The sequence below is a fragment of the Lampris incognitus genome, chromosome 5, assembly GCF_029633865.1.
Source record: "Lampris incognitus isolate fLamInc1 chromosome 5, fLamInc1.hap2, whole genome shotgun sequence".
Taxonomy (NCBI): domain Eukaryota; kingdom Metazoa; phylum Chordata; class Actinopteri; order Lampriformes; family Lampridae; genus Lampris; species Lampris incognitus.
The window spans coordinates 21887129-21901575 of record NC_079215.1 but is presented as its reverse complement, the minus strand read 5'-3'; the positions used below and the strand labels follow the sequence as shown (position 1 = coordinate 21901575).

Below are 14447 nucleotides of genomic sequence, written 5' to 3'. Positions count from 1 at the left end.
TGTGTGTGTGTTTGTGCGTGCGTGCGTGTGTGCACGCATGTCAGGGGGAGGGGAAAGAGCATTGATTCACACGAGCTGTAATTTTATGGCACATATAACATAATTTAGTTCAATTCTTTGGTCTCATAATTTGCTAGGTCTGTTTGCAGGCATGGCAACTATCAGGGACCCAAATTTGCAGCCATTTAGATTTATGATGCAGACTAAAGAGAGAATAAGATCAGTTAGAAAAGTTGCATTTTGATGTATTCCCAGTCTCACAACATTACATTTATGAGGCTACCTGGCCAGAGACAGATAGCACGTATTTGACAGGGGCCAGCACCTACAAATATTTACTGCAATGTACACCAAACATTAACTTATTAATTTCTGGAGCAGCGGGGGGAAGTAACCGCAGGTAAAATCATTAAAACATTTATTGTTGGAGAATAAAGTTTGAAAAAGGAAACAAACTATGCCAATGCCAGGGAAGAATTACCGGCTGAAGAGTGGCAATGAATATGAAGTTTATTTGTGGTTAAGGAAGCACTGGTTAGTTTTTGTAGTTATCTTCCTTGTTTGCATGCTCTCAAGAACATACTAATGTTCATTTGCTCACTTGTCTTTTTTTTTTTTTCTCCCTAAAAGAGAGTGCTACCTCCGGCAACGGGGATCAGGAGACACCATCATCAAAGACATTTGGTCAAAGTGAGAATGGAAAAGCACAGTCAACACACACCTGCTCTGTGTGTGGGAAAGATTTCCCTTACGCCTCTAAACTTCAGCGCCACTTACGGACTCACTCGGGAGAAAGACCATTCCCCTGCTCTATGTGTGAGAAAAGGTTTCCAGAGAAAGGACTGCTCATGATTCACGAACGTGTTCACACAGGAGAAAAACCATTCCCTTGCACTTTCTGTGAGAAGAAGTTTGCCAGCCAAGGGGAACTGAGACTACACCGGCGGACACACACCGGCGAGAGGCCTTACCAATGCACCATTTGTCCGAAGAGCTTTTCTCGTCATTGGCACTTGAAAACACACCTAGATGCAATGCACTGCGAAATTGTCGCTGGCTTCACGAGGAAAAAGTTTCCTTGTTCTGAGTGTGACAAGAGTTGTAACTCAGCAGCAGAGCTGAGAGATCATATAAGAACTCATACAGGGGAGAGGCCCTACCAGTGCTCCTACTGTGACAAAAAATTTGCCTTGTCAGGTACGCTGGTGAGACATGAACGTCTCCACACTGGAATTACACCCTACCGCTGTTCTGACTGTGGTAAGACGTTTGCGCAGCAGTGGACCTTAACAACACACATGCGGACACACACAGGAGAAAAACCTTATTCTTGTACCCAGTGTGACAAGTCTTTTATCGCCCCGGGAGAACTACGCAGGCACACCAGGATTCACACAGGCGAAAAACCTTACACCTGCACAGACTGCGGGAGGAACTTTTCTTTAGCAGGAACTCTAAGAAACCACAAACGGTCCTGTACTCACGCCAAGAATGGACCCGCCACAAGCCCCATTTCAAGCTCAACTCAAGCTACTCGTGGAGAATCCTCTCAGCAAGAGGTGGCCAAGGACATTAGCTCTGAGGTAATGAACATGTGATTTTCTATCAGTGTTAAATGTGAGATTCTCAGCTGCAGCTCACTTCTCTACTGGGCACTGCCTGGCTGGAAAGATTTTCTTCAATTGTCTTACTTTTGATTTACTTATTTATGTATTTTATTACACTACATGACCAAAAGTATGTGGACATCCAAAAATCACACCCATTTGTGCTTGTTGAACATCTCATTCCAAAACCATGGTCATTAATATGGAGTTGGTCCCCCCTTTTGTTGCTATAACAGCCTCTACTGTTATGAGAAGGCTTTCCACTAGATTATGGAACATGGCTGCAAGGATTCACCCCCATTCAGCCACAAGAGCATTAGTGAGGTTGGGCACTGATGTTGGGCGAGAAGGCCTGGCTTGCAGTTGGTGTTCCAATTCATTCCAAAGGTTTTCAATGGGGTTGAGGTCAGGGCTCTGTGCAGGCCAATCCAGCTCTTCCACACCAAACTCCACATAAAATCCCTAACTCCACCAGCCTCCACTCTTCTAGGGAGGCTTTCCACTAGATTTTGAATATGGCTTTGGGGATACACTCCCATTCAGCCGCAAGAGCATTATTGAGGTTGGGTAATGATGTTGGGTGGAAAGGCTTGGCTCGTAGTTGCTATTCCAATTCATCCCAAAGGTGTTTGATGGAGTTGAGGTCAGGGCTCTGTGCAGGCCAGTCAAGTTCTTTCACACCAAACTTAGCAAATCATGTCTTTATTGACCTCACTTTGTGCACCAGGGCATTGTCATGGTAAAACAGGAAAGTGCCTCCCCAAACTGTTGCCACAAAGTTGGAAGCACAGTTCCCTAGAATATCATTGTGTGCATGATTTCCATTCACTGGAACTAAGGGGCCTTGCCTAAACCATGAAAAACAGCCCCAGACCATTATTCCTCCTCCACCAAACTTTACAGTTGGCACTATGCATTCGGGCAGGTAGCGTTCCCCTGGCCCCAGATTCATCCGTCAAGACTGTTTCCACTGCTCCAGAGTCCAATGGTGATGTGCTTTACACCAGCTGTAGTCAATGCTTGGCATTGAGTGTGGTGATCTTGGACTTGTTTGCAGTTGCTCGGCCATGGAAACTCATTTCATTAAGCTCCAGATGAACAGTTCTTGTGCTGACGTTGTTTCCAGTGGCAGTTTGGAACTCAGTAGTGAGTGTTGCAACCAAGGACAGATGATTATGCACTTCAGCATTCAGTGGTCCCGTTCTGTGGTCCTGTGTGTCTTACCGTTTTGCAGCTGAGCTATTGTTGCTCCTAGATGTTTCCACTTCACAATAACAGCACTTACAGTTGACCGGGGCAGATCTAGCAGGGCAGAAATTTGATGAACTAACTTGTTGGAAAGGTAGCATCCTACGACAGTGCCACGTTGAAAGTCGCTGAGCTCTTCAGTATGACCTACTGCCAATGTTTGTATACGGAGATTGCATGGCTGTATACTTGATTTTTAGTCTGGGAACCAGGCGAAGCAGCAAGCTCCGTTTTACATTTGCTCTGGCATATGAAGAGGATCGGTTTATGGTTTATGCATATTAGATTTATAATCGATCTGTTATTTAGTTACTGTAGTTAGTAGAGCTGTCCTGATACTGCTTTTTCCCTTCCGATACCACAGCTTTGGCTATCTGCCGATACTGATATCAATCCGATATTTTGTTTTACTCTTGCACTACTACTACTACTTTCAGCTGCTCCTGTTAGGGGTCGCCACAGCAGATCTTCTGTTTCCACCTCTTCCTGTCCTCTGCATCTTCATCTGTCATGCCATGCTTATGATAGCCAATTACCAACCTAAAAACATCTCACTCAAATGGAGAACAAACAAATACTTCCCCAGTATATAGTCCATAACAACAGTGGGTTATGAAAGACTGCCACCCTTTATTCAAACACTACGAAAAAAAAACAAACACAGGTATTGCAGTACTTAAGTGACCAACAGGTTTTAAGTCAAAACAATTTAAACTTCAGCATTGTAAAAAAACATACAAAACTATCCCTCACAGTGCAGCTATGTGCAAATGGCACTGTAAAACACAACTTAAATATGTATCATTCCAAATAAATAACATAACATTAACAAACACGGTTTAAACTGACCGTACTGACCTAGCTGCATTATTTTTAACAATTGTAGTAAAAATAAAACAAATCACTTTCACAGGTGCTATTTCTCTATAGCAAAGCTCTTGAACATATTAAGTTTGCTCACATAACCATGAGGGGCAGATTCTTCTTTAGGAACATAAGCTTTTCAGCGGTCTCCGCTGTCAGCCTGCTCCTTCTTACATCAATAATAATTGAGGCTGTGCTAAAGAGACTCTCACTCTACACTTGTGCAGGGAGCACAGAGAATTTTAGCTGCCATGGCTGCCAAGAATGGCAGTCGAAGTTGGTTGGCTTTCCTGTAAAGCGAGGGATTGTCCGGCTGTGGAGTAGTTGCCTCACTGAGGTAGGTCAGCACTTGTATTATCCTGGTAGGTAATACCATGCTTTCCTCCAGGATTTCATCAGACGCTGCCAAAGCTGCTGGTAGTTGTGCCTGCAGCCTGGTCTGCTGGCTCGGAGGCTGTAGTTTCAGGTGTAGTCAGGTGTAGTCTTCAACACATCCTCCATCTTCCCTACCTCTGCCATTAATACTTCCTTTCCATTTGTGAAGTACCTGGTATGATAAAATATATCAAATATCAATAGTCAAATAATTTCTATAATATCAAGTTATTTGTCTGCTCTTGATATGTGTTTTGTGAAAATAATGAAATAATAGTGGAAATTCCATATAGAGGTGTGAGGAATTTGTTACTCATTTCTCTCTCTCTCCCTCTCTCACACACGCGCGCGCGCGCGCACACACACACCGTTGAATCAGATTAGGCTAACAGAAATTCCCTTACCTGTCTTTGTAACGTGGATCCAGCAGAGTTGTAGCCGAGTATGATGGCTCAGATTCCACGTCGTTAAAATGTCTGTTGACTGCGTCAAGGAGGGTACTTTTCATTGTCTCAATCCCCTGGTCAGCCTCGTTTTCCCAACTGAGAATACATTTTCAGGACACACCCAGTGGGGATGACATCAGCTGCAGATGCGGAGGAGGCGCTCACCTCCCTTGTCATCTCCTCAAAAGGTACCAGAACCATGGAAGCCTTCTCCTATAGGCCCCACCGGTTTGCTGTTAAGTGTGGCTCTCAGGTCGTATTCAGCTATATACGCTGACAGTTCCCCGTTTCTGTGCAATGAGGCTTTCGATCACTGGGTGCTGTTCCACCTAGTTTGGCTCTCCTGCTGCAGACAATTAGCTACAAATATTTAGCTCTACTTGGACGTCCTCTAGCCGTGAATAAGCAAGGGGCAAGTGTTTGAAGTGGCCCAATTTTCTCCCGTTGGCCAATGCGTCCCTTAACACTGCGCTACGACAACAGTCTGTCATACTCTAATTAGCTGCACGAAGCATCCTAAACTCGCCACGCCATGTTGATCCATAGCCGCCTTCATATTTTTTGCATGACCCCTTAAAACTACATGCATTTGGTTTAAATTAATCTTCCATTCACGCAGCATTTCATCAACGGCAGTTGTAATGGAATCCCGTGTGTGAGCCACGAAACTCTCGGGCATGCAACTTCGCCTTTTTAAAGGTAAAATCCGAGTCTATCCAATGCGCGGTCAGACTCAACAAGGACGTTGGACTCACGTCTGAGTCTGAGCTCTGTTGTGAAACTAACTGCGTCTACATTCTCCAGGAGTTTGGAGAAAAAAATTGCAAACTTCGTTGTGCATGAGGGATGGCTTTTTCTGTTATATAATGGCGACTGGGCAAAGTGTAGCGAGACTCCAGGTGCTCAATTAAGCGTCGAAACCCCACATTTTCAATCATCGAAAGATCAGTTTATTGTCCTGGTCGTCCAGGACAATAATTGAACTGATTTGTCCGTTATCGATTTCGCCTTGTTGCTGTATGGGGGCAGCGTTTCGCTTATCTTTACAGCCGCTGCATGCCGAGATTCCTGGTGTTGTTCCGTGTGGTGTTTTTCCAAATATATAATTAAGTTTGTGGTGTTAAACCGACCAACAGTGCTGCCACCTCTCGAAATATTTGCATTGCAAATTTTACATTCGACTGTTGGATTTTTCCCCCTCTTTTAGGTTGAACGCTCATACACATGCGACTAATTGGCTACCACTGTTGTTACCGCTTGACACGCTTCGCCGCTTAACCGGAAGTACGTGGCACAGGAAGCACTAATATGAAGAAAGCCAAAACGAAGACGAATAAGAAAAAGACGACGAAGAAGAAGATACACTATGCAAGCATTTAGGCGATGGTTTAAGCTAGATTTCCCCATTGTTTAAATTGGATAGGTATCAGATCATATTTTTTTCTCCACTCCGATATCTGATCCAGCATTCTGGGCCAGTATCGACCTGATACCGATGCCGTGGATCGGATCGGGACATCCCTAAAATGGTCTTTCTCTGCCTCTCTCACAGACACACTACACATAAACATCCTTGTAAATTAAACACACACACACACACTCTTACTTTTTGTGGTCATTTCCTCACAGATCAAGTTCCATTCCGTCATCACATGCACACTTTTGAGGCAAATTTGTAGTTTGTAATATTGGGCTATACAAGTAAAATTGACTTGACACTGATGCACACATCTTATACACTAACATACACATACACACACATACATTTTACACATACACACACAAGACCTGTGTATATCTGTCTCAAATACACTCACATATAGATACAAGCTCAGTACACACACAAACACGTGCACGCATGTACAAATTATCTCTTTTTAGGTGAAACTACATGAAACAGGAAATATTTCAGAACCTAAAACGGAAACTTTGCATTACACAATAGATTTCAAGACATACTTTGGCAAATGGCCAAAAAGTTGAAAGAACGTGAAAGAGGATTGTTGGAAATGTATTTAAGGTTTGCCTTAGAAACTGCTCTTGGAATTTCATCTGATCTTCCCCGGTGTGCACCAGAAACTTGTCAGATTTTTTTTTAACAGTTTGGTTTTGTATTATTTTGGGAAACTAACCTCGTAATTGAATAATTTCAGTAAAGATTGACTAAAAGTTTCATTTTGTGTTTGCTTGTTCTTCAATTTCCACAACTCTCAAAGAACCCAGATTTTTTCCTCCACATTTCATTGGCACCCAGTGTGATAAATGTCAGTATCTCCGGAGGTCAAAGAAGGTTGAACGTTTATTGATTATTATTATTCAATAAACGCTGTTTCCAGATGAACTGATTCAACCTTCTTTGGTTTTCTTACCTGGATTATTGAGCATGCATCAAGACATATCTCCGGAAAGGCTGACAGCCACAGTGGCGGGGTCTGGTTTGATCCACTGGCGCTGCGGCATTTAAAGTAAGGTAAAGAGGCGTTTTTAGTCTCTTTTTTATTGTCTGTGGTCGAGTCTGGCCTAACTCTGTTCTGTGTGTGGTCCGGGTCTCTCTCGAGTGATGACGGTGAGAGTTGTGGTTTGTGAGGAATGATTAAAGCACTGTTGTTTTTGTATTGCTGGCCAGCGTTTTATTTTAGGTATTGTTGGTAATCTGGACAGTGTGTTATTCTAAGTGTTGTTAACAAAGGATAGTGGAGTTTTGAGATATTAGGTCTATAGGATAGTTTTTTAGATATGGAAAATGGATTAAGTGAAGTTGAATAATGAAAAAAGATACTCTGTACTGATGTCGTGTTTTGTTGATTTTTAAAAAAAATAATTATTTTGAGATACTTTATTGACCCCCATGGGGACATTACACTCTGCATTTAACCCATCCTAGCTGTGTAGCTAGAGGCAGTGGGCAGCCGCCGTGCAGCACCCAGGGGCCAACTCCAGTTCGTCTTGTCATGCCTCAGTCAAGGGCACAGACAGGAGTATAAACCCTAACATGCATGTCTTTTTGATGGTGTAGTCCATGGGCCAGAGCCCAAAATTTCCTATTTCGGTACACTCAAGGTGGCAAAACTTACTTATAATTTTTGAAAGGATCCATGTCTGTAGATGATATTTTGGTATGATAACCATTCCTGAGTGGCAGCTGTATCACAGTTATCAGCTCATGAAGTTAACCACCCCCTAAAGTAAATTGCATTTTAGACGCTGGTGCATATCCTGGTTTAGCCTCATGGTCAGGACATTTTTCAATGTTCTATAATATTGTCTTTGGTATCATTTTAAAGGGGACCTTCTTAGCTTTCATTCAAGCCCTGTTGTGGATATTTTTCACAAATATAGAGCTCACTTGAGCTCTTCAACCCGTCAATAACACACATCTTTCTGCAATGTTCGCCTAAACTATATACTTTCTTTTAGCCCTGTGGCATCTAGGAATATCAGGGACACAAAACACAAAAACTGGAATACTCACAGGACTGTAAAGATTGAGGAAATGTATAATATACCCATACTATTTCATTGTGTGAGGTGATTGTGAACCTTAAATTAGAAGGGCATTATTACTAAGAAACTAACTAGACCAAAGCCAGTTAGTCCATGGGTCAGACCAGATATCGATATCACCCAAGGTGACACAACTTTACTGGTGCCATTTTATTTGGTACACTAACAGAAGTAAAATAATACATGATAACCTTTCCAAATGAGCAGCTATTTCATTTTTCTTTCAGGAAACCTGTTTCTGTGCCTCTCACGATTGTGTATTTCCCCAGATTTTTACAAATATAGCATTTCAACACCCCTGGTACTGATTAGCCTAGCTTAAACTCTGGGACAGTTCTTAGTTGGCCAACAACCAAGGATAACCAATACTGTGTACTTCCATTCATTGTGCTAAGCTAGGCTAACGTGCAGCCAGATAGCTTTCTACTCAACACATATAGAGGCAACTGGTATCTATCTTCTTGTCTCACTATGGAGAAGACTGTAAGCTAATTTCCCATAATGTTAGCATGTTCTTTTAATGTATATGTTAATATGATTAGTTAAAGTGGCTACGAGGAACTTTCATCTTGTGTTGATTTTAGCGGCCTCATGTGGACAAAATACAGCTGTTGCATAGCAACTAGGTAATGTATCTATTTGTGGCTATGTAAGATAAATAATGGTAATATGATGCTGGTGAAGCAAAGTAAACTTTGTTTTAGTAGTGTTCATACACCTAAGTTACATGTATTTGTTTGTATGTGGCAGGTGAAAACTGACTGAATATGGCCACTGGTGAACAAGCAAGTTTTTACCCAATACCAAAGCGCCCACGGGTGGAGTGCATTATCCACTGTTCTGATGATACAGATAAGCTGGTTTCACTACAAAGTGTCGACTCATGGAGAACTCTGCTCAGGGCAGCTCAGATACGAAATCATGCACCAGTTTTGAAACTGGCAAAAGACATTCCTGAGGGACAGATTCCAGCAATCTACTACCACAGAAAGTGTCGCAGTATCTTCACTATGAAGCAAATTCTTGATGGCCTCCTTGCAAAAGAAAAGAAAAGTTGTGTCTCTGCTGAAGAGAAACAATCTAAGAGAGTAGCTCGACATGCTCCAAGTACATCTAGGACTTATGATGCAGAGTGCATATTTTGTCATAAAAACAGCAAATATTCCAAGAGACAGAATACGAGAGAAGTACTGGTGCAGTGTCGAGAACTGCGAGCTGATGCAAAGATCAGGAGTGCAGCCACAAAGAAAAGGGACAGCAGAATCCTTGCCATTGTGAGTAGAGACCTTGTAGCAGCTGAAGGGCACTACCACAGGTCATGCTATAGACTTTACACCAAAGAAGAGGTTTCCAAAGGAGAGGTTGCCAGCAATGAAGATGATGATGCTGCAGCCCAGTATGAAGCTGCTGTGAATAAGGCATACAAAGAGCTGTTCCTCTTCATCAGGATGGAGCTTTTTGGCAATCCTCAAGTGATGACAATGACTGATCTCTCTTCTAGACTGGTAGCTTCAATGAACTCCCAAGGCATTGCCCAAGTCAAGGAATCAACCAAGAAGCACATAAGGCGAAACCTGGAGAGTGAGTTTGCTGGAGCCTTGCAGATATTCCCTGATGAGAAAGGAAAATTCCTCCTCTATCCCGATAACTTGTCCATGAGGGAACTTGCCAAAGAAAATCAGTCTCTCAAAAGGGAGCTGCAGACCCTGAAAAGTGTCAGTGCACAAGATGTTATAGCCAAAGCAGCCATCAAATTGAGAGCAGACATTAAAAGTCAAGATGTTCCTCAAACCTGGCCGCCTGAAGTCAAACCAGAAGCAGAATGTCCTACCATTCCAGAGTCGCTCATTATCTTCCTGTACTCTCTACTCGCAGGCTCAAATGATCCTGATCATGCATCCCAGAGAGTGCAGTGCCTTCTGCAGTCATTTGGCCATGACATAGTATATGCAGTGACATGTGGAAATACCAAGCCTTCCAAGCGCATTGTTCTGCCATTCAGTGTCAAATCGTTGACAGGAAATGTAGAGTTGATAAACATCCTCAACCGACTTGGTCACAGTGTGTCCTATTCACAGATGGAAGAGATCAACACTGCCCTGTGTCTCCAGAAACTCTCGTCATCAGGGAGTGGCATTGCCCTTCCAGCTAACATCCATCCTGGCATATTCACAACTTTAGCCTGGGACAATATCGACCGTCTTGAAGAAACTGTCAGTGGTGAGGGAACATCTCACAGAGTCAATGGGATTGCTGTGCAAGCAAAGCCAGTCAACCCACTTCCTGTCCAACCCATGCCCACTGTTCCCAAAACAAAGAAGAGAAGCATTGATGGACCCCCACCAATGTTACCAACTTACAATGCTGGACAACGGGTAGGGCCACCACAAAGCAAAAAGTCAGATGCCGATACTGCAGCCAATACTAAGCTTGCCAGAGAGAAAAAACTCCTTTGGACCCTAGCACGCATGTCACAACAAGAAGAACAGTCAGTCAGCAGCTGGACAGGCTTCAACATCCTGACTCGAGGAGAGATGACGGTCATCCCCGACAATATAGGCTATCTGCCTACCATCAATGCTCCAGCGACACAAATGTCTACTGTCAACGAGGTGCTTAACCAGTCACTGAGCATCATGCAGTGCTTAGGCCTGAGGAAGATTGTCTGTGTCTTTGACCAAGCCCTGTATGCGAAGGCTGTCGAGATCACATGGAAACACCATGACAAGTTCCATGATATCATCGTTAGGCTTGGGGTATTCCACACCATCTGCACACTGTTGGCAATAATAGGAAAGCGTTTCCAAGATGCTGGACTCAAAGACCTCTGCATTGAGTCTGGCATGATTGCAGAAGGCTCAATTGCTGGTGTTATGGATGGCCGCAAGTACAACAGGGCAGTGCGACTACACAAGCTCCTGTATGAGGCTCTCATGCGACTGACCTTGAATGGTTTCCTGTCCTGGTTGGAAGAAACTCACAGGAATGACATGGTTCACCTGAATGAGACACTGAAGACCATTGACAGCCTTGGGAAAGAAGTATCACAACATGCTTTGAAGGAGGTCCTCGAGAACAGCTCTTGTACACGCATCATGGATCTATTTGAAGTCTACCGTGAGTTCCTTAGAGGTGGAAACGGCAGCCTCTCGAACTTCTGGAGGTCCTATTTGGACATGGTTGAAATCTTGTTGGGGCTCATCCGAGCATCCAGAGAGGGAGACTGGATGCTACACTTGGCTAGCATTCGAGCAATGATCCCATGGTGCTTTGCTTATGACAGGATGAATTATGCACGCTACCTCCCCTACTACTACGCCCAGATGTCTGAGCTGCCCATCACACACCCAGATGTGTACACAGAATTCATGGAAGGAGGCTTCTCAGTCCAACTGGGCTCCACCAATCCCTTTGGCCGAATCCCTGTTGACCAAGCTATAGAAGAAACGGTGAACAAAGACACCCAAACAGCTGGAGGGACAAAGGGATTCAGCTTGAAGCCAGGAGCTGTGACCAAATATTATCTCACAGCTGAGTATAGAAGCATGTACCTCAGACAGCTGAGAGACCTGACAGGTCAAGGCAGGTGCAAATGGTCTCATCCAGATCTACAGAGTCCAAGGATCAAGAGAGATGAAGCAGATGTCCAGTCTCTCATGGACCTTATGGAGAATAACTGGCTCAATCCTATGTCCCCTGATGAGATTGATTTGGTTAGCCTCTCCACTGGCAACATGGCTCCACCTGATGTGACCATAGATCTCTTGAGAGCTCTTGAGAAAGGAGAAGAGGCCTACCAAGCATTCCAGCAAACAAGGTTAGATGCAGACCCACCACCTGTGAAATTCCACGACAAGATGACCAAGCAAAGTCTGAAAACATTCTCCAATGTCAGCACAAAACAAGCTCATGGAAAGAAAGCACAGGATGTGGTTCTGAAGGCAGATAGAAACCTTTTCAGTCACATGATCCTGGTGGCTGAAAGCAGGGAGGTGAATCTGAAGGATGTCCTTGCCTACCCATTGGGCCCACTACCATGGGCACTGGCAAATGCTGATGGGTCCTTACGAAAAACAAACAAGGCTGCACTTGCCAGAGAGCTTGAAAAGAATGTATCTCCTGCAGAAGACATCCCAATCCCATCTACTTCCATCATTGATGGGATGAGCCTGGTCCAAAAAATGAATGGCAACAACAAAACCTTTGCACAGGTGGCAGAGTCAGCCCAGGTCCTCCATGAGGTAGCACAGAGTGGGAGGATTGATGTTGTTTTTGATGTCTATCACCAGACTTCGATCAAAGATGCTGAACGACTGAACCGGGGTGGAGACATCACTCTCCAGTACAAGAATCTTGCAGGGGGACACCACGTCCAGCAGTGGAGAAAATTTCTTTGCAGTTCCTCCAACAAGACCAGTCTCATCAAGTTTCTGGTGGAAGAGTGGAAACTCCCACGATACAGAGCTATGCTGCATGGCAAGGTGTTGTACATGACCTGTGAGGAAACCTGCTACAAGTTGACAGAAGATGGGTGTGAGGAAGCAGCAGAACTGCACTCCACACATGAAGAAGCTGACACCCGTCTGCTCCTGCATGCATTGCATGCAGCAAATGCGGGCTCAAAGTCAGTTATCATCACAGCTGAGGACACTGATGTCATGGTGCTTTGTCTTGGCTTCCAGAAGGACATCACCTGTCCCATCTACCAGAAGCGTGGGACTCAGAACCGCACACGGTTTGTCGACATCACCAAACTGGCAAGTTCACTTGGAGACAGCATCTGTGACAGCCTAATTGGCTTACATGCCTTCACAGGCTGCGACACTGTCAGTGCATTCGCTGGTCGAGGGAAGCTGAATGCCCTGAAGATAGTGAGAAAGCACACTTCCTGCCAAGAGACTTTTAGTCAACTGGGACAGACATGGAATGTGAGTGATGAGCTGTTCCAGAAAATTGAGCAGTTCACCTGTCGGATGTATGTTGCTAATAGCAGCACTGCTGAGGTGAACAAACTGCGTTACCAGCTCTTCTGCACCAAAAGGGGAGAGGTTGAGTCCAGCCAGCTGCCACCATGTAGAGACTGTCTCTTTATGCATGTTCAACGAGCCAACTATCAGGCAGCAATATGGAAGTGCTGTCTGCAGGCTAACCCTGTGGTGCCAAGCCCTACTGAGTATGGATGGACAGACGATGAAGGCAAGCTGGCCATTTACTGGATGCGCTCCCCACCTGCACCAGATGTGGTCTTGGAAATGCTAACATGCAAGTGTGTGCATTCATGCAAAATGCCAAGTTGCATGTGCCTGTCAAATGGACTTCCATGCACAGACATGTGCAGGTTACAGACCTGCAGTAACCAAAAACAGCAGGATGGTCCAGAACTGGACTTTGAACTTGGGGAGTCAGATGATGAGAGAAACGAGCAGTTTGATGAATGACAGTGTGATGATTCTGATGGTATTACTGTGGTAGTAGTCTATTGATGCACAGGATGTTGATTCTGGACTTGGTTACCCAGAGCTTGATAAAAATAATGTAACCATATTCACATATACCCATTACCCTACCCATTACCATTACATATACCCACTAATGATATGGGATTACATGTATCATTGACTAAGTATATGTAAATGTCAATGTTGTTTAAAATATTAAAATAGTTCATTACCTCACTATGGTATTCCTTTTTATCATGTATTTTGATTGTGTATTTAAACAAATGTATAGAGACCAGTTTGTGACCTAACTGGCTTTGGTCTAGTTCTCATTTAAGGCTCACAATCACCTCACACAATGAAATAGTATGGGTATATTATACATTTCCTCAATCTTTACAGTCCTGTTAGTATTCCAGTTTTTGTGTTTTGTGTCCCTGATATTCCTAGATGCCACAGGGCTAAAAGAAAGTATATAGTTTAAGCGAAAATTGCAGAAAGATGTGTGTTATTGACGGGTTGAAGAGCTCAAGTGAGCTCTATATTTGTGAGAAATATCCACAACAGGGCTTGAATGAAAGCTAAGAAGGTCCCCTTTAAAATGATACCAAAGACAATATTATAGAACATTGAAAAATGTCCTGACCATGAGGCTAAACCAGGATATGCACCAGCGTCTAAAATGCAATTTAGTTTAGCGGGTGGTTAACTTCATGAGCTGATAACTGTGATACAGCTGCCACTCAGGAATGGTTATCATACCAAAATATCATCTACAGACATGGATCCTTTCAAAAATTATAAGTAAGTTTTGCCACCTTGAGTGTACCGAAATATCGTCTGGCCCATGGACTAGTGGGGGAAACTGGAGCACCTGGAGAAAACCCACCTCAGACACGGAGAGAACATGCAAACTCCACACAGAGGACGACCTGGGATGACCCCCAAGGTTGGACAGTACCGGG

At 43.9% G+C, this 14447-nt stretch overlaps 1 protein-coding gene across 1 annotated transcript in view; it reads left to right on the top strand.

Moving 5' to 3' along the window:
- Nucleotides 1-14447, top strand: part of LOC130112903 (zinc finger protein 721-like) — a 79623-nt gene that overhangs the window by 42223 nt on the left and 22953 nt on the right. The window contains exon 12 of the mRNA XM_056280426.1: nucleotides 631-1583. Coding sequence (XP_056136401.1) covers nucleotides 631-1583 — 953 coding nt within the window. The remainder of the gene's footprint in view (nucleotides 1-630; nucleotides 1584-14447) is intronic.